The following is a 20,076-nucleotide window of genomic DNA, read 5'->3' as shown; positions in this document are numbered from 1 at the left end:
CCCTTCATGAAGGGGTAGAGCCACCCTGGCAGGAGTCGAGGAGCAGAGGATATCAAACAGAGAGTCTGAGGGCTCTTCCAATTCCTCTGCCTGAAACCCCAGGTTGGAAGCGACCCTCTTCAAAAGTTCCTGGTGCGCTATGGTGACATCCTGAGGCATAGGCGCCGACTCCGTGGGTGCTCCAGGGCTAGAGCACCCACGGGGAAAAATTAGTGGGTGCTCTGCATCCACCGGCAGCCAAGCTCCCCGCCCTGCCCCCCTGTCTCACCTCCTCCAATGTCTCCTCCAGTGCACCGCGTCTCCGCTCCTCCCTCCCTCCCTCCCAGCACTTGCCGCCACCAAATAGCTGTAGCAAGCTCCGGGAGGGAGGGGGAGGAGCAGGAACATGGCGCGCTCAGGGGAGGAGGCGGGGAAGAGGCGGGGCCGGGGCGGGGATTTGGGGAAGGAGTCTAATGGGGCAGGGAGGGGGCGGAGTTGGGGCAGGGACTTTGGGGAAGGGGTTGGAATGGGGGTGGGGGGTGGGTCAGGGGTGGAGTCGGGGCGGGACCAAGGGCAGCGGGGGGTCGAGCACCCACCAGCGCCAGAAGAAGTCGGCGGCTATGTCCTGAGGAACTGGGTGAGGGGGCCCCATGATAGCCTCGTCTGGCGATAACTAGGACGATGCCAGTGCCAAGGGAACCTCCACTTCCACTGGTGGTCCAGCAGCTTGCTCCCCGGGGTACTGCTGGAGCCGGTGTGGGTGGCACTGGGAGCGTCAGGATCTCCTGAGCTACTTGAAGGGCTTCGGGCATCGACGGTACTGGAAGCTGGCTGGGGCCTGCACTGCTATCCAGAGTCGCAGGCAAAGTATGGGATGGGCTGCACCGCTTGACTTGAGCTGAGGTCCAACTTCCCAAAGGGGGCCTTGCCTGGTACGGGTCTTGGCTCACACCCAGCCCTCTCCTTTCCCTTACAGGAGGTAGGAGATCTTCCCCTCACAGTCTTTTTCGGCTTTGTGACTGGAGCCATGGAGGGTGACCGATGCCAGCTCGTGGACGGCGCCGGGGGAACACTGCACACAGAGGTCACGGTGCTCAGTGCGGAGTTGGACTGCTGCCCCGGTGTCTGAGTGAGTGCCGACTCCATTAGGAGCGCTTTTAGATGGATATCGCGCTCCTTCTTTGTCCTAGGTTTAAAGGACTTGCAGATACGGCACTTGTCGCTTATGTGCCCTTTGCCTAAACACTTTAGGCATCTGGTATGTGGATGGCTGATGGGCATAGGCTGTTTGCAGTGATCACAGGGCTTCAACCCTGGCAAACGTGGTATGCCCCGTCTCCTGGCTGAGTCCCATTCTGGACTAACGAAGAATTGAGAACTAGTACTAAGGGTAACTAATAAACTACTAACTATATATAGGTTTTCAAAGTTTGCAAGAACAGAGAACGAAACAATGGTAGCTGAAGCAGCAGGCATTCTAGCACCATCACTAAAGGCAAGGAGGAACTGAGGGTCGGGGGAGCCGGCAGTGCCCCTTATATCACGCCATGCATTATCTCCCATAAATGTAAACAAATTTGTTTCTCTTAGCGATTGGCTGTGCAAGAAGTAGGACTGAGTGGACTTGTAGGCTCTAAAGTTTTACATTGTTTTATTTTTGAATGCAGTTATTTTTTGTACATAACTCTACTTTTGTAAGGTCAACTTTCATGAAAAAGAGATTGCAGTATAGTACTTGTATTAAATGAATTGAAAAATACTTTTTATTTTTACAGTGCAAATATTTATAATAAAAAATAAATATACAGTGAGCACTATACACTTCGTATTCTGTGTTGTAATTGAAATCAATATATTTGAAAATGTAGAAAAACATCCAAAATCTTTAGTAAATTTCAATTGGTATTCTATTGTTTAATGGTGCAATTAAAACTGTAATTAATCGCAATTAATTTTTTGAGTTAATCCTGTGAGTTAACTGTGATTAATCGACAGACCTAGTTTATGTCATTTGCCAATCCTGGCCATATTACTGAATGCATCTCACCTGAGCTCTAGTGGAGCTGATAAGAGAAATACCAGGAGGGAAGAAAAGGAGATGCACAAAACTCAGTGTAGAGTTAAATTACAAAAGAATCTGAGTAGAAAATATCTGCACCTGGTGGAAGACAGAATTTCAGCAGGAAAATAAAACATTTGAGAAGTCAACACTGCATATTCAGAGCAAAAATAAGGTCCTTAGTAAAGGTTGGTTTGCCAATGAAAAATACACAGGCTGCTGTAATATGTGGATTTCTTTTTTAATTTGCTTCCATTCAAAACAAAAACACAACACCATTAAAGAAGTGCCCCTACAGATGTGATCTCTTAACAGTTTGTTTAATATCTTTGTTTAAAAAAAAAGCGTTCCATACAATGGGGTTTTGTTTTGTCAATGGGAAAAGCTATTTCCATAACCAGTGAAGAAAGGGAATACTCCCTACTGCAAGAGAAAACTCACAACTGATATTCCTGCTGTATGCACTTGATTGACTTTACAAGACATTACCTGGTTTTCATAGGCTAATTACACCACATCCCTCACTTGCTCTGGGACTGAGCCATGCACCTTGAAATTTAATACAGCATATGGAAATCATGAAGAATACCATTCAGCCACAATGAAACTAACCCTTTAACTGCCAAGTGCTTTCAACCAGGCCCGCGGTTTCAATGAGAACAATCTACAGGGCTAGGATTTAGCCTTTTAAAAATGTAATCTATTAATTAAAAAAAAAAGTATGGTTCACAGAGTCATCTGTATCTGGGAAAAAGAAAATGTATATAATCATAATACTAATCATTTGCACTAGCACAGCATCTTTCATCTGAGCAACTCACATGGATTCACAAACACCAACTGACCACGTGTTGCTACTCCCTGTGAGATGGGGAAGAGATCTATAAAGATCACTTCACCATCACTGAAATGCCACTTCTGGGGTCAAATGCAGCAGGTGGGTTTTTTCTTTTCTTAAACAATGCAACGGTGCACAGTACATACTACACCACAGTTTAAAACATAAACGCCAGATTGTCAAAAGTGTGGATTCTTGGTAAATGAAAAATTTTAATAACCACTGCTATCATGTTTTCAGTAAGGTTTTTTATAATCTGGGCCCTTTTCTAACCCTTTGAATGAAAACCCCTTCAAAATTTTGAAATATTTAATTAAAATTTGTTTTTCTTTTTTTGGACCAGCTTTACTAATTATTTAGGGTTAAATATGATGTATTACCATTGGGTCCAGTTCTGATCTCACTCACTCTGGTATGCAATCTGTGGGGTCCCGCCAGTGTCAGTGAGATCAGAATCAATCCCTAATGTCTCCACATTAATTAATATTTTCCACTTCCCTTAAAAATATGTACACCAATATTTCAAGCCATCAGTCTTTGTCTTTGCTGCCTTGGCACAGCTTTGCTCATACAAAGTAAACAATTATCTGCACATCTCCTGAGGTTCCCAATTACAGATGCAGTACTCCTCTGCTCAGTCACTCTATCAATTTAATGTCATCCCCTCGGGGTACAGTGATAATTATCTGACCTGCAAAATCTTGCAACTGGCCAACTATGTTTCATCGTATTACATGTACCTCTAACAGCCCCAGCTGCAGCTCTGATTGCATGTCACGCTCCTTAAGGGTAGCTTCCGCTTCTTGTGGAAGTTTCTGGAGCAGAAAGGCTGGTTTTTTCAGGGCTTAGTGCATTTGTTCTAAGGCATTAAGGAGCCCTGGCTCAACTGAACTATTGCTCAGCTGGATGGCCATTCCCAGCCCTTTGGAGATGGTGTGGTCATGCCACTGGAATTCTGACTGTAATGTAACTTTCAACTGCGAGCGCAGAAAGTGGATAGTAAAGGAAGGCAAATGGGAATTTTCTTCTAATTTAGAGCCACATCTTGCCCTAAACCTTGGGAGCTACACAGGACACATATCTGTTCAGAGCCTCGTATATATTTGAAAAGTCATCGTGTGCTGGCCCAGGTGGGGAAACATGGGCTGGAATGTATGCTGCTGTTTTCCTTTAAAAAGAGGCAGAGTGTGTCCCTGGGTAGCAGAAAGTTCTTCAGCACATGTGCTGGGATGCTGACCATGCCCCAAGATGGCTGATCATAGACATATAATCTTTTGATCTGTAAATGGCACATGTTTGCTCTGAACACACTTGAAAAGAATAAATATGGAACCTGAGATGGTATTTCCTGCAGTCACTTTTCTGACTGCAGGCTAGTTCTTGACCTAGTGTAAGCCAAGGTCAGATGTCGGCACATCACTGCAATTTATACGAAAAACCTGAAGCAAATAAATCAAATACTTGTTGGACTTTAGTCTTCACAAGTTTCAGTTACATTAGATTAAGGCCTGTTTTCTGTGAGTGTTTCTTCCTTTTACAATGCACATTTTAGGGATTAGATCTCTGTATTCCTAAACAGTGTTTATTGGAAAGACAGAATGACACATTGCACTCTGCAGTCTATTTGAAAAAAACGTGTGTGGAAACTGTTGCTGGGAAGAGAGACATAGTTTTGCTGCATATGTTTTCTGTCCCAGAGTATATCCTCTCTGCTAAAGGTCTGATGTAGGGTAGTAAGCAAACTCCCCCCCATAGGCAAGGAACTCCTAGTTAGTGCATGTACGTGTGCAGTGTTTAGCCATCCTCCAATGAACTGTGGATTTTCATAGAGATGGAATGATAAAACAAGGCCAGACTGGTTTAGTTTTGTTTTCTTCTATTGCCATTGGAAGGTGGGTTGAGACCCAATAGCAGCTGTTGATATAAGTTAACCACAAAAAATGGCCATGGAGGCTCCTGTGAAAGTTGGACTGGTGTGGTTCTTTTGTGCTGGGCAGCACACAGGGTGATGCGAACCCTTCATGAGGAGCACAGCACAGCTTTGTCAGCTTGTGAGGGCGCTGCAGGAGTGAGCCGAGGATCCTCTGCCCCTAACCCTATAGTGGGAAGCATGTATGGGAGCAGAGAGTTGCTTCTTGCTTTCTCCCATGCTACCACTTGTGTACGGGAGGAGCTCTCTTAAAAAATCCACAAGGCCACTACATTGTCCTCCTTTAAATTTCTTAAAACGCCCCATGCCTGGATGCACGGCCCTCAGCAATAGTTAAGTCAAGGGGCAGCTGCTGTGACCGCTGCTTATCACACAAATCGTGAACTGTCTCTTTGTTGCCTGTCACCTTTTGTTTTATACTGTAAACTCTTTGGGACAGGCCCATCTTCTTGGTCTAACGTGTTCACTCCCTAGCACTTGACTGGGGCCTCTCGGAATGACCATAAAGAAATAAATTAATAACATCAAAAATTATAGTCACAACGTCAACGTGAGAGTTAGGATTTCTCCCCACTGCTCCCTTATGCACATGCCCAGCCCAGCTACTCAAACCAGGCACTGGCCTGAGGCTTTGGCACTTCGTGCCTAGTACAAATGCCACGCTACCTACCAGCAGATGGGGGAACTTGATGGGGCCAGCGGTGAAAGGGGGCAATCCCAGCAGTGAGGGAGGGAGATAGTGAGGAGGGGTGTTGATTGGCCAGCATTCCCCAGCTCCCAGGATTTAACGTGGAACGGCAGCCATGTGGAGCATCTTTTGGCTCTATGGGCAATAGGCAAGTTGTGCACCTCCCCTGGTTAATGTTTAATAAAAGTTGCCGGCTGCCACTAAAATCCACCCATGTCTCTGTCCTCATCTCGCCGCTGCGTCCACACCAAAGAAACCTTATCCCCTACTTCACAATGTGTAATTCATACTCATCCATTATTTGTTGGCTGGTGAGCAGCTGCCGGGTAGAGATGCTAACCCAATACCCTCATTACCACTCTACAGTTTTGTTTCCCAGAGCAAAGTGGTGTCTGTGGGCAAGTGAGTTTGAAAGGGGCAGCTAAACTGTGCCTGGTTGCAGAGAGATCCACGCATCACAAAGCAGAAATCCAGGCATGTGTTCAAACAAAAGAAAAAGACAGAAAAAATAAAACTGCTGACAAAATAGGAGCTCTAACATGCCAGAGCCAGTCTCAAGCTGAAAGAGCTGAACTTTTCAACAGGGCTGGGATTCTTCTTAATTGAGGGGTGAATTATTCCTATGAGAATATTGAAAGTCAGGCCTTTTTCTGTTTGTCACATTTGTAAAACATCAGACTCAAAGGTATTTTAAGCTTCACTGGCTCCTGTGTAGGACGCTCCTTCCCTTTCTAGTGACGCTGACTCATTTTAACGATCATTAACATATTGGGTTGGGTTTTTTTTGTTACTATATTGTGTTCTTAATCATATCATATTCAAATTTTGTGCAGTGCCTTGTTTCTACAGCTTCACACCTCAGAGTTTCTTGCTGAGCTGATTTCATGGAATTATTATTATATAAATCTTATTGTAGCAATATTTAAATTCATTCTCTTCTTCCCTTTTTTATATTCCTTAGCTGTGTTGCCTATTAACAGATATTCATTCCAAAGGCCTCTGGTGTGTTATGTTTGTAATGCATACAGTAGCAGAAGCAGGAAGTAACAACACTTTGATGCAACCAATTTATCCATTTAAAGCCAAATCCTACAGTCCTTACTCAAACAAAATTCCACTGGATTGTTTTTTTTTTTGCCTGAGTAAAGACTGCATGTCTTTAATGGATTTCTATTGAACCGGTCATTGGAATAACACACTGCATCAGAAACTCATGTGCTACCAAGGCCAACCAAAAGAATCAGTAGGCACCTGCTGGTCATTTGAAAACAATACACAAGCAGTGAGATTCCACTGAATGGAACATACGATTAGTGTTGCAGGCCTCTTGCCAGAACAGAAGGTCATGTGGAAGAATAAGGGGGACCTATGCCTCTAGCGATTCCAAATGATCATTTACAACTAACTGATTTAAACCTCCCTGCATTCTTTGCCATCACAATGCCTTGGAGAGGCAAATTAATTTATATGGTCAAACAAATTAAGAGGCACCAGTGAAAGTGTTAAACATATTCATAAATGATCTGGAAAAGGGGGTGAACAGTGAGGTAGCAAAATTTGCTGATGATACAAAATTACTCATGATAAGTAAGTCCAAAACTGACTGCAAAGAGTTACAAAGGGATCTCATAAAACTGGGTGACTCGGCATCAAAATGGCAGATGAAATTCAGTGTTGATAAGTGCAAAGTAATGCACATTGGAAAACATAATCCCAGCTGTACATACAAAACGATGGGGTCTAAATTAGCTGTTACCATTCAAGAAAGAGATATTGGCACCATTGTGGATAGTTCTCTGAAAACATCTCCTCAACATGCAGCAGCAATCAAAAAAAGCTAGCGGCATATTAGGAACCACCAGGAAAGCGATAGATAATAAGACGGAAAAGACCATCATGTCACTATATAAACCTATGGTACACCCACACCTTGAATTCTGCATGTAGTTCTGGTCACTCCATCCAAAAAAACATATATTTGAATTGGAAAAGGTACAGTGATGGGCAACAAATGATGAGGGGTATGGAATAGCTTCTATATGAGAAGAAATTAAAAAGACAGGGACTGATCAGCTTAGAAGAGAGATGACTAAGCAGGGATATGATAGAAGTTCATAAAATCACGAATGTCGTGGAGAAAGTGAATAAGGGAGTGTTATTTACCGTATCACATAACACAAGCACCAGGGGTTACCCAATGAAATTAATAGACAGCAGGGTAAAAACTAACATAAGGATGTACTTCTGCACACAATGCACAGTCAACCTGTGGAACTCATTGCCAGGGGATGTTGTGAAAGCCAAAAGTATAACTGGGTTCAAAGAGGAATTAGATAAGTTCATGGAGGATAGGTCTTTCAATAGCTATTAGCCCAGGTGGCCAGGAATGCAACCACATGCTCTGGGTGTCTTAAACCTCTCACTGATAGAAGCTGGAACTGGATGATGAGATGGATCACTCGATAATTACCCTGTCCTGTGCATTCCCTCTGAAGCATCTGTCACGGTCCACTGTTGGAAGACAGCATACTGGACTAGATGGATGATTGGTCTGACCCAGTATGGCCGTTCTTATGTAAGATATCATTAGGGTGGTCTATCCCTGTATTAAAGTTATTGAAAGCTCCAAGGAACACACAGAGCACCAGAGGGGCTGGCATTAGTGATTCAGTAGATGACATCGTTCCTCTCAGTCAGTACCAAACCAATGTCCTAACATGATATTAGGCAGCTGTGTGTTGATGGAGGTGGCATCTGTGAGATAAATTGTAAAAACGATGTCTGGATAACATGTGGCTATTAAAGATTCCATAGCACTGTTCTCAAGAGTAGGGTGCTACCCGAGATCCTAGCTACATTTTACTTTAGGTCATTTTCACTTCTCTCTCTTGGTACTTCTATGCCTTCCCCCCCTCCACCGATCACTGTAGCATCTAGGCACCTACATAAGCTCCCAAAGCAATTGTAATTGGACAGGGTGTATCCTTTACTTCCTGACTTAAATTGTTGCATGTTATTTGCTGTGCACTGAAAAAACAAACAGCGGCTGTGCTTCTCCCCTGTGGTGGCTGCATTTCAATGTAGAATGACTTGAACCCTGTGTACAGTTTGTATATCAGATTATTAGGTTTGTAAAGATATTTGTGATCATTCAGGATGAGAGGTAATAGAAGTATGATGTTGTTATAAACTGAAACAGAGAAAAATTCTCTGCTCATAGAAATGGACATAGCTCTATGGACTTAAACGGAGTTTCATCCATTTATACCAGCAGAGACTATGGCCATGATGTACAAATGCAGCATATTGGCCAATTCCTATTATTTTGCTTAAAATAGTGAGTTTTATATAGAGAAGGAAGGCATCAGATTCACCGTCTGGCATCACATTTACTGTATTTTTATAACTAGTTGTCTAATTAAGCTGTACCATTGTTCCAGAAGTTAAAAAAAAAATCCCACCAGTAATGTCTGCATTTGGAACCTGACATTACTGCCTCTTTGGGCTTAAACACACCAAATATCAATCATAATGGGATTGTGAAGGAAGGTGACCTATCACTTCCCTGTACTGCATAAACTATCTTTTAATCTCACATTAGTAATTCAGTCAAGAATACATTTTTTTTTAAATCAGACTTTAAAAGACAAATATAAATTCTTCTTTGGTAGTGTTCAGTTGTAATAATTAGTTTCCATGAAATTATTCTTCTGAGGGATGGTTGCAATTAGGTCCTGAGGGCTGATTGTAATTAGTTTTGTTATTCTTATGGGTATTTTTAAAAGCAAGTAATCACTTCCTCCAAATTTTGAACATTCCCTGTCATCCAACATAGCTGAATAAAGCAAGCAAAGGAAAGGAACCAGAACAGGAGATGTGGAAATTCAAGGCCCCCTTCAAAAATCACCTGTTATCAAAGTTCTCTTTTCCCCCCTTGTGATAGATACCTTGCAGAACAGGTGGTATCCTGTGAACCGCAGGGGCAGTTTCCTTCTGCCATATACTACCACCCCATATCCTACTGGAGCTACCATTCATGCTAATGGACATACCACATAGATATAAGATAGCAGAAGGTCTTTCATTGGTCAGAGGAACACAAATTGTGCTTCATTGGCCATGCACAAACTCCAGTGAGAAATTCCCAACATTGAGAGAGGCATTTAATTCATATATAGGAGAAGGGGCATCTATTTCCATTCCTATTCCTTCTGTTTGTTACACAGAGTTAGCCCTGCTGTCTACAACTTCAAATGCAACAGAGATCCCAATAGAGATGTCTTTTCTCCACTGCATTTCCTTCAATGGATAGGTCTGACATTGAGGAGCTGGAGCTAATTAAATCTAGTAGTTATATCTTCTTGCAGGGTGAGTGGAAAAATATTCTATGGTATCTGCCCAAGGGAGGAAAATAACGTGCTCTCCGCATTAGAAATATGTAAAACCTTAATACTTCCCTAAGAAAAGATTTCAGGAAGACACAAATGTGAGTTTTCTGCCCTGTCCCTAAGCTTCTGCTTCTCCTTCCACATCAGTGAGGGACAAGACAGATGAATACTGTTATTATATCCCTTACTAGAACATTTCCTCTCGCTTGGACACTCTACCTCATCCTGACGCTCCACATCATGGGCACCCTTCTCCCAGCCAAGGCAGCCTGGAAAAGACTTCCTTGACAGTGTCCATGCTCCTACAAGTTTCACTGTTGAATGATGTGAGACGTTTTAGAAGCTATGTATCCCACACTGACCTGGGAGGAATGAAGCAGATGACTTAACATACCTTTTTCACTTCTAATTCCTATAGATATACATTGCCTCCAAAGTGCTTCCCAAACCTGAGCGCTGGGAAAGACCTGAACCAAGAAAAGTTGGCCAAAGAACAGTTCAGAACAATGCCACTTGGACCCATATATGGTCAAGTGGTTAGAACCTGAAACCTTTGTCAGGAGTCCTGATTCTGCTACTGACTTCTGTACGATAAAGGGCAAGTTGCTTAACCTCACTAGGCTTCAATTCCCCTTTGTGTAAAAAAGAGATAAAAATACTTCCTTTGTAAGGCACTCGGAGGTTGTCAAGTAAAAGTCACCATACATGTGGGTAGGTATTATTTTCTGACCATGATCCCATTTACTTTCCAACAATGATTTCCCTATCAAATTACCTCAGTTTACAAATTAAAACGTTTTTCTTACAACTAACAGAGCAGGCTCCCCTGCTAACAGAAAACCAAGCTATGTTCTTTCTGCTTCGTATATCATCAGCCATAAAAAATTATTAATCAAAATGTAGTGATTAACTTTGTAGCAATCACGCATGAGGCAGAATGGAATGCACCTTGCTCCACTTAGGGGATGGCATCAAAAATGAGTAAAGTTGGCAGCTGTGACTCAGAGATATGCAGTAACAAGCTGACCTCTTTTTCTCATAGCTCCAGTTTAAAACAAATTACCTCCATTGGTTCTGCCTCAGCCATAAGGTAATGCGTAACAAGACACAACAACAGAATGTCAACATCAACCCACCTTTGAAGCCCCTGACTGACCTGTGGATGATGTGTCTGCCCTGGAGATAGTCTAGTGCCAATGCTAGTTCACAGATGAAGAGTTTCACAGTGCCTTCTTGAAATCGGACATTTTGCTGTAGATGATAACGCAGATCCCCTCCAAGAAGAAGATCCACCACCATGAACATGTCCTCCTCATCTTGGAATGAGTACCTGAGAGAGCAAAAACACCATGCTGCAGCCAAGTCTTGACTCAGGAGAGGTAACGTTCAAAGAAAAAGGGATCAAAAGTGCTGCCCCTCAGCCGCCACATCTGACCAAAATTATTATACTGCTACATACTTGTATGGGATTTTGTCACTCCCACTCATATGTGTGGACTAGACTACGTTTTACAGACACATATGGTATGTCTATTCTGCAATTAGACACCCGCGGCTGGCCCGTGCCAGCGGACTCGGGCTCGCAGGGCTCGAACTGCGGGGCTGTAACACTGCAGTGTCAACTTCTGGGCTTAGGCTGAAGCCCAGGCTCTAGTACTCTGTGAGGTGGAAGGGTCCCAGAGCCCGGAGGTCTACACTGCAATGGAACAACCCTGCAGCCCAAACCTGAGTCAGCTGGCACAGGCCAGCCGAGGGTGTCTAACTGCAGTGTAGACTTAGCCTATGGGCCCAATCCAGAGTGGTGCTGGGAACTCTTGCAATCCTGCTGAGCTGAGGGCATTCAGCATCTCATGAGACTGGGTCCCTAATTTTTCAAATTAGATCAATGTCTGTGTCTGATACTGTATGTAAGTTCATAGTATTAACACTAATCAGATTTGGTATAAATGTACTGATTACTGATGAAGACTTTGTCTCTCTCTAAATATCTCTGTACATCTTTACACATCTTTATACATGTATTTTTGACAAAGGAATTGGTTCACAGCTGTCATTATTTCTAAATAAGAAAGTAATACTCAGGGTCAACAATCCAGTGCTTATGAGCAACCGTAAAATAATAAATCAGCCTTGTGCTGGTTCATTCACAAATGTCGGAAGGGAGGGAAGATCAACAGAGAAGCAGATTTTGTTTTCAAGCTTCCAAAGAGTTATTTTAGGGAAGAAGGGAAAAATATTTTTAACAAATTGAAAAGAGACCTTGACAATACTGTTATTTTTCAAAGTGTGTTCTTTAATTTCAATAAGGCACAATGCATACCGTTATGTGTAATTATGGCTGAATTACACACACTTCTATTTACATTTCTGTGGCAATTTCATGACTGGATTGATCTGGGCACATCTGTTTGGTTATCCAATTAACTACACCCAGTGAGAGAGAGAGACAGCAGCAGTTCATACTGTGCAGGTGCCCCTGAGTAAATACTGGCAGAAGAATACAGAGAGTGCCACATCATTGTGCTGTGTACATAACTGAAAAACATAGACTAGCTCCTTGTTACAGATGCCATCAAAGGTGATAGTCTAAAAGGCAACAACGTGCCAATTTTTTTCTTAAACAGAAAGGTGCCATCTAATTTTAATAGGAGAAGGAGATGTCTGGCCCTGGGAATGAAAGCCATCCCTGTTCTAATACTGACTTCCCCTGTAGCCTGGAACAAGTCACCTAAATTAGCTGCCTGATTCCTCCATCTTTTAAATTACTACCTACTTCATAGTGGTGTTGTGAGGACACTTAATAGTTATAAAGTGCAGCGTAAAGTTGTGTCTGAAAAGTACTAAAAAGCCATTTTTCTAGATGAAAAGGTGTTTCAAACATTGAAGTAGAAGGATACTTTTTTTACATAGTAAAAAGTAGGCATTTCATTTGGGTAAAGTTCTGTCTCTTTTAAAAGTAGTGGGAGTGAACAGTAATTATTCTGCTTAGGATCAGGTCATCAGCCCATTGTCCTTACAGACAGGAAAGAAAGCTCAAATGCAAAAATTCTGCATGTTTGACTGGACATAGCTAAATGCTTTGGGTAGTTTCTCCAGTAGTGCCCTAGGGGCTCAGGAAATTGACATTTTTTCTTAACAATTTGTGCTTTTCCATTTGGCAAACACGGATTCCCTGTTTTGGTCAATGTCCCGTCCCATTTGCCTCTAAACTCTCAACCCCACCTCAGCCTCAGTTGTGCTTCCAAACCATGGGATTTGACATCAGCTTGGCCTTATTTGTCTACTCTATTTAGTTTGTGCAACAGCATCAATGCTGAAGTCAGCAGGACTGTTGTACTGACTTTGTTAATGAACTGCAGCTCATCAGCTAACTATGAGGGGATAAATGCACAACACATTGATTTTATATAGCTAGCTCCATCATCAACATCAACCTTTCCCTGAAAATCTCAGCCTCTTAATTCCTAACAAGAAAAGGAGTACTTGTGGCACCTTAGAGACTAACCAGTTTATTTGAGCATGAGCTTTCGTGAGCTACAGCTCACTTCATCGGATGCATAGCATATCGTGGAAACTGCAGAAGACATTATATACACACAGAGACCATGAAACAAAACTTCCTCCCACCTCACTCCCCCGCTGGCAACAGCTTATCTAAAGTGATCCTCAAGTAGAGCCATTTCCAGCACAAATCCAGGTTTTCTCACCCTTTCCCCTCCCCCCCCCACATATACAAATTCACTCTCCTGCTGGCAACAGCCCATCCCCCTTTGAAACCCCTCTTTATAATGCGCATGATAATCAAGGTGGGTCACCTCCAGCACTAATCCAGGTTTTCTCACCCCCCCACACACACCCCCCTTTTTCCATAAACCACACACACAAACTCATTCTCCTGCTGGCAACAGCTCATCTTACAATGTGCACAGCAATAATCCAAGTTTAACCAGAGCGTCTTGGGGGGGGGTTTGCAGGAAAAAAAACAAGGGGAGACAGGCTACCTTGCATAATGACTTAGCCACTCCCAGTCTCTATTCAAGCCCAAATTAATAGTATCCAATTTGCAAATGAATTCCAATTCAGCAGTTTCTCGCTGGAGTCTGGATTTGAAGTTTTTTTGCTTTAAGATAGCGACCCTCATGTCTGTGATTGCGTGACCAGAGAGACTGAAGTGTTCTCCGACTGGTTTATGAATGTTATAATTCTTGACATCTGATTTGTGTCCATTTATTCTTTTACGTAGAGACTGTCCAGTTTGACCAATGTATATGGCAGAGGGGCATTGCTGGCACATGATGGCATATATCACATTGGTGGATGTGCAGGTGAACGAGCCTCTGATAGTGTGGCTGATGTTGTTAGGCCCTGTGATGGTGTCCCCTGAATAGATATGTGGGCACAGTTGGCAACGGGCTTTGTTGCAAGGATAGGTTCCTGGGCTAGTGGTTCTGTTGTGTGGTATGTGGTTGTTGGTGAGTATTCGCTTCAGGTTGGGGGGCTGTCTGTAGGCAAGGACTGAGGGTGAGAAAACCTGGATTTGTGCTGGAAATGGCTCTACTTGAGGATCACTTTAGATAAGCTGTTGCCAGCGGGGGAGTGAGGTGGGAGGAAGTTTTGTTTCATGGTCTCTGTGTGTACATAATGTCTTCTGCAGTTTCCACGATATGCTATGCATCCGATGAAGTGAGCTGTAGCTCACGAAAGCTCATGCTCAAATAAACTGGTTAGTCTCTAAGGTGCCACAAGTACTCCTTTTCTTTTTACGAATACAGACTAACACGGCTGTTACTCTGAAACCTGTTAATTCCTAACATGGCTCACATTAGCCAGGAACAGCAATTGCAGAGAAAATCCTGCTCAGTCATTGTCCCTCAGGGCTGAAGCAGTCTTTAGAGAATTTCATTGATAAACTCTAGCCAGCCTTGACTAAACACGCATGCACTGATATTTTTCAAAGTCTTATAACATGGGCAAATTTGGGAAAACTGGCACAGGGATGGCAAAAGGCACCTCACTGACACAAAGGCCCCACCCTGCCAAATGTCAAGACCCTGCTTCAAAGCATGCAGGCATTAGAGTTTCTCAGCTAAAGCAGTTAAAAAAACCAGAATGCACCAAACAACGTATTTGTCCCCCAACCTCATTCTCAGAAAAGTCTGGACCATTTTTCCTGAAGTTTTCCTAAAAAATTCAGCATGAGGCAGACGTCCAGCATGGGGAATTTCAGCCCAAACTGTTGAAGTTGGGCAAAGTTAAAAGTAACTGAAAACAGAGTTTTAGAATGAAAGTGTCAAGCAACCTTAGCTACGGGTATTGTTAGCTCTGCCTACAATACAGGGAGTAAAAATGATGGCTCAAGTCATCAATACTTTCCAGATGCTGAGCAGCCAGTGCTCACAGCAGGCTCCTGAATAGAGAGATGAAAAATGCCTGCTCTCGTGCCAAGAGAGTCCCCCCCAAGAAACAGCATGAGCAAATAGGATGCTGAATCAGGTTCTGTCTTTGCTTAAAAAGCAAAGCAGATTGCACAAACTTCAGCAACCAAACCAGGCAGCAGAGTGGTGTAAATCTTCATCATATTGGAAGGCTTAAATCACTGTAAAACTGTGTGTCACAAAAAGCTCTGTAACACACACACGTGTGCCTCTAAGAGTGGCTGATCGCGGTCACTTTTTTCCTTTTAAAAGAAGGGGGTTTTAAGTGAATGTTATGCTTGCAAGAAGTTGCAGCTGGACAAGGCAGTCCAGTGTTGGGCCACAGAACACGTACAGAATGGGCAGTAGCAGTGCAAACTTTCCTCATAGCCTGCCCGAAAGCTGTTTTGATGGCACTACCTCTGTGGAGAGGAGGTTTCAGTCTTTGGCTCTGCTGGGACTGCCAATGAGGGTTCCAGTTAGGGCAGTTTTGTGGTGTATCTACTTGTCCACTAGCAATGTGGCATCATTACCATATCTGGAGTGTGACTCAGATTAGCTTTACGGAGGACAAAAAAAATTCTGTTGGGAAAAAGGTCTGTAAGAGAGAAGTCCAGTGAGCAATTCAGCTGGTGCTTGTCAATGCTGCTCCATACAGGGTTTTTCAGTCTGTGCAACAGTACAGGACAACCTGAGTGTCTATGCTAAAAAAGAGAGCCAATGGCTCCTCACTAACCAATCAGCCCCAAAAGTCATCTTTCCACCCACTGATCTTGAAAGCACTTCAGGCAGCAGGGCTCTCAGTCCAAGTTTATTTAGGTTGGGAAGTCGGATATTTCTCTTGTGTGTGTCCACTTTAGGTAATCTCTCTCCAAATCCTCGACAAAGTCCTCAGCGTGTTATGAAATTGGATCAATCCCTTTCCATCTTCCCCGCTCTGACAGCATTAGCTTAAAGAACATGGCCATTAGATCAGAGGTGCTGGAACTAAGGGTGTTGGGGGTGCACTCTCTGGCCTGAAGTGGTTTCTATCATACATAGGTTTCAGAGTAAGAGCCGTGTTAGTCTGTATTCGCAAAAAGAAAAGGAGTACTTTTGGCACCTTAAAGACTAACCAATTTATTTGAGCATATGCTTTCGTGAGCTACAGCTCACTTCATCGGATGCATACTGTGGAAAATACAGAAGATGTTTTTATACACACAAACCATGAAAAAATGGGTGTTTATCACTACCAAAGGTTTTCTCTCCCCCCACCCTACTCTCCTGCTGGTAATAGCTTATCTAAAGTACATAGGGTTTGCAGTTTGGTTCAATGGCTCTCAGCACCCCCACTATACGAATTGTTCCAGCACTCCTGCATGAGATGCAGATGCTTGTGATCCATCTCCTTTTTGCTATTCAGTACATAATAGGAGGTAGGTAAATCCTGTAGAATTTGGGCCATGTGGGCTGCAACACAGTGAGTAATAAAACACAGACACATTGTAATTTTTATGGTATGTGGGGAATACTGGGCATTCCCTAGGAACTGTGTTAGGATGCCCAGAGCCACTAGCCATCATACTAGGAGTATCTGCCTCTCTCCCATCAGGGAAGGGTTTTTCTTTGTCCCCTTCTGCTGACTGGGCCACTGCTACTGCTGCTAGCTATGGGACACAAGTCCTTTAGCTCATGTGCTAGAGGCTCGTGCTTTTAGATGAGTAGCTCCTTGGTTCAAACCCTGCTTTCAGCCCAGGTCGGGTGGGTTATGTATGTCCCTATTTCAGTGTAGCTGTCAGTAGTAGTAAGAACAGCAACATTTCAAATGTTTCTCCTCCCTTTGGGGAGGGGTGGGAGGAGGTTGAACTATGTAACAGAGGGAGTGGCCACCCAGTGTCCAGTGAGGGCAAGTGAGGAGGCCACCAGGACGTAGGCATGGCCTCGCTTCCCAACCAGGCAACATAGTCAAGGGGAGAAGGAGCAAACTGATTTGGCAGCTCACGGCGTGCGTATCGCACAGGTAGTGGGGCTGGTCTGACTGAACAGCACAGCCTAGATCCGCTGCATATTTGTGGACCTGTGCAGTTGTTTTAGGTTCAGAGTAGAACCCTAAACTCACCCTTATTTTGGGAGGCTTGGCCTACAAACCTTTCCTATAGCCCCATGCAGGATACAACAGGCATTTGTTCCCTCTTTCCAGTACTCAGGAATTGATGCCAGCAAATCTATATCAGCTAATAAAATGTTTCTATTTATGAAATCCATTCTGGAGAACTTTACTGTTGTTATTCTGCACGTACACTCAGGAGGCACTAGGAAATAACACAAAAACCTGTAAACAGGCTACTGCTGATCACTATACCCTGGTGCAGTTGTAACAAGTCACCAATGCTGTTACTTTGATGGTGCTAGGTAAAAAGTGACAGTAAAAGCCAGGCTGTCTGGACCCCAAATACTCCTGTATCTTGGAAGCCTGAGGGGGGAAAAGGGATGCCATTTCCCCAGATAACGGTGTTAAGCCCCAGCTGGCTGGTTTACTGGAAAAGCAGCATGTCATTAGCACTATGGCCTGAGCTCTGAACTGCCAGCGTACCTGCCTTTGGCTTCTCTCTGCCAATTATGACGGGCTACCCTGCCTCCTCCTGTGTAGACCCAAAAAATCCTATCAAAATCAGGAAGATGACACAGCATGAAGCCATAAGGTGGTGTACAAGGCTGCACTCAAAATCACAATTAACACAACAAGTAAGGTTTGGGTTTGTATAGGAATGATTAATTCACATGCATTTTCTGAGACTGGTTCCCAAGACCTTGTTCATAGCGCCGTACCAGTTGCTCAGATAGTTCGGGGATGCAGATGTTATTTACTGCTCCAGTTTAAGTAGCTCCACTGGATGTCTTCGTTTATCGCATAAGGTTTCCCAAGTATCCCACAAGACAACTCTGTTGATCAGCTGTGGGCAGCATCCTTCTATTGGCTACTCATGCTGGCATCTCATCAATTTGACAGAATAGCAAGCATCACCAAAACCAAGCAACCAAAATAATCCAGTGAAAAATGTGGTCCATGGATCACAAGCAAAGCTTCGCAGTCACATTTTGGGGATGTGGCCACATGGGAGCTGGAGGTAACCATAATTACAAGAGAAATGGGAAACTCCGAGGTTTTGCTTTGGAGTGGTCTATGCAGAAACATCACCTTTCATGTTGAGCTACTTGGGTTTGCATGGCTGAGTTCTGCTTTGAGTTCTCTATCCATCAAAATTATTACATTTCACCTGCTTTAGCACTGAAACGACATATCTCAGAGGATTTCAGTAAGAAACCATAAATAAACTCAGAATCATTCCAAAAATGTGTGATCCTCAGTGGGTTTTGAGTTTTGAACTCAAAACTCCAAGTAACCAGGCAAGATTCCTGTGGGTTTGGGTTTTGTTTTGAATGTTTTACCCCAGTCGAAAATTACCTTTACAGCTAATACGTGTAATTACCCAGTATCCTGCAGGGACCTTCTAGTTGTATGTTATTTACCAGTGGACTCTATTAAGTTGCTATGTAATTAAAGGAAAGTCACATGATATCTAAGCCCCTGACAACTGGAAATGTTACCGATGTCCTAATAAAATTATTATCTGGCTTTAACAGTAACAGAGCCTTATTTAAACCTTCGTTCCACTGTGCTACTGCAGGAAAACATGCTGAATCAAACGAAGATGGAGGGATTAAGATGTCTTTTATCATTGTGTTGATCAATCCCAGTGCTGATGGCTGGCAAACCACTGAAAACAGACTGTGTAGGCTGCATTGATCAAGTATGCTTAAAGGAAAGAGACTGCTTTATGCGCACATTTTCCAAGGAGAGATCTGAGTTTCTGAAATAAAATCTGAATTGTGGTGGATTTTTTTTTCTGTCACTAAATCCACCAAACAAAGGCTTTTATCTTTGCTGAATAGCATTAGTTCAGCAAATATCAATAAGGTTTTAAGACAGAGTTTTGATGGCACAGAATAAACCACAAAATAGCAAGTGGGAGGCAGTGGGGAGCAAAGGGAAGGACAGGAGAGATGGAGACCAACATTGATCGAGATTAAGATTGATCTACCGAGGTACTTAGTGGGCAATGCATGCTTCTACCCCACTCTTTAATATTAGATTTCTGATTATCTGCTGCCAAGAGGGAGCCAGTTTGCATAACATCCAGTCCTTTCACCAAGGCTATCAATCACATTAGCGCAGGAAGTTAACGCACACTGCATTAAAAGCCAGCAATGTTTCTTTATTCCAGCCATGGGGCTGGTGCTTGTTTAATAGCTTGAGAGGCCCAATCCTGCAGAGTTGAAATCAGTGGGAGTTATCGGTGCTCTGCACCTCGCAGGATCAAGTTTCATTTATTGTAAACTGGTGCATTATAAATGCCACAGAGGAAGCAAATCGTGTCAATTTTCTAAAGACTATATTCACCCTTTGTATGTCTGGGAAGTCAGTGATTGTCTAACCCATATGGTATCCACCAAGGCCCTTTGGCACAAAAGGTGACTGTTTCACAGCAAAAAGAAAGCTCAGGGCAAAATCTATTGCATTTGTACTTTGCCAGGCAAGACATGGCAGCCTCCACTGTGAAAGGAATAAAACTGGAAGCAGTGGGCACCTGCTGCCTCAGGCCAGTGGGTATCCATTCAATTAAATAGGAGCTGGAAGGGGGCCCCATTATGGGAGCACCGTTTGAATCTGAGTCCAATTGTATTTCGAGCTAGAAATGGAAGCTGTTGTTTTTATCAAGGAGCTGAGTCAAATAAA

General features: G+C 43.3%; 1 protein-coding gene across 10 annotated transcripts in view; it reads right to left on the bottom strand.

Annotated features, from left to right (window-relative positions):
* STK32A (serine/threonine kinase 32A) overlaps positions 1-20,076 on the bottom strand; it is a 96,426-nt gene that overhangs the window by 39,701 nt on the left and 36,649 nt on the right. For all 10 annotated transcript variants that reach the window (XR_006292756.1, XR_006292754.1, XR_006292759.1 and 7 more), the window contains one exon: positions 11,039-11,212. Coding sequence is in view for 4 of the 10 variants with exons in the window: in XM_043553081.1 (XP_043409016.1) it covers positions 11,039-11,212 (174 nt within the window). In the remaining 6 variants the exon portion in view is untranslated. The remainder of the gene's footprint in view (positions 1-11,038; positions 11,213-20,076) is intronic.

This window comes from Chelonia mydas, chromosome 8, assembly GCF_015237465.2.
Source record: "Chelonia mydas isolate rCheMyd1 chromosome 8, rCheMyd1.pri.v2, whole genome shotgun sequence".
Classification (NCBI taxonomy): Eukaryota; Metazoa; Chordata; order Testudines; family Cheloniidae; genus Chelonia; species Chelonia mydas.
The sequence above is the reverse complement of the archived record's forward strand: the minus strand, read 5'-3'. Positions and strand labels throughout refer to the sequence as shown.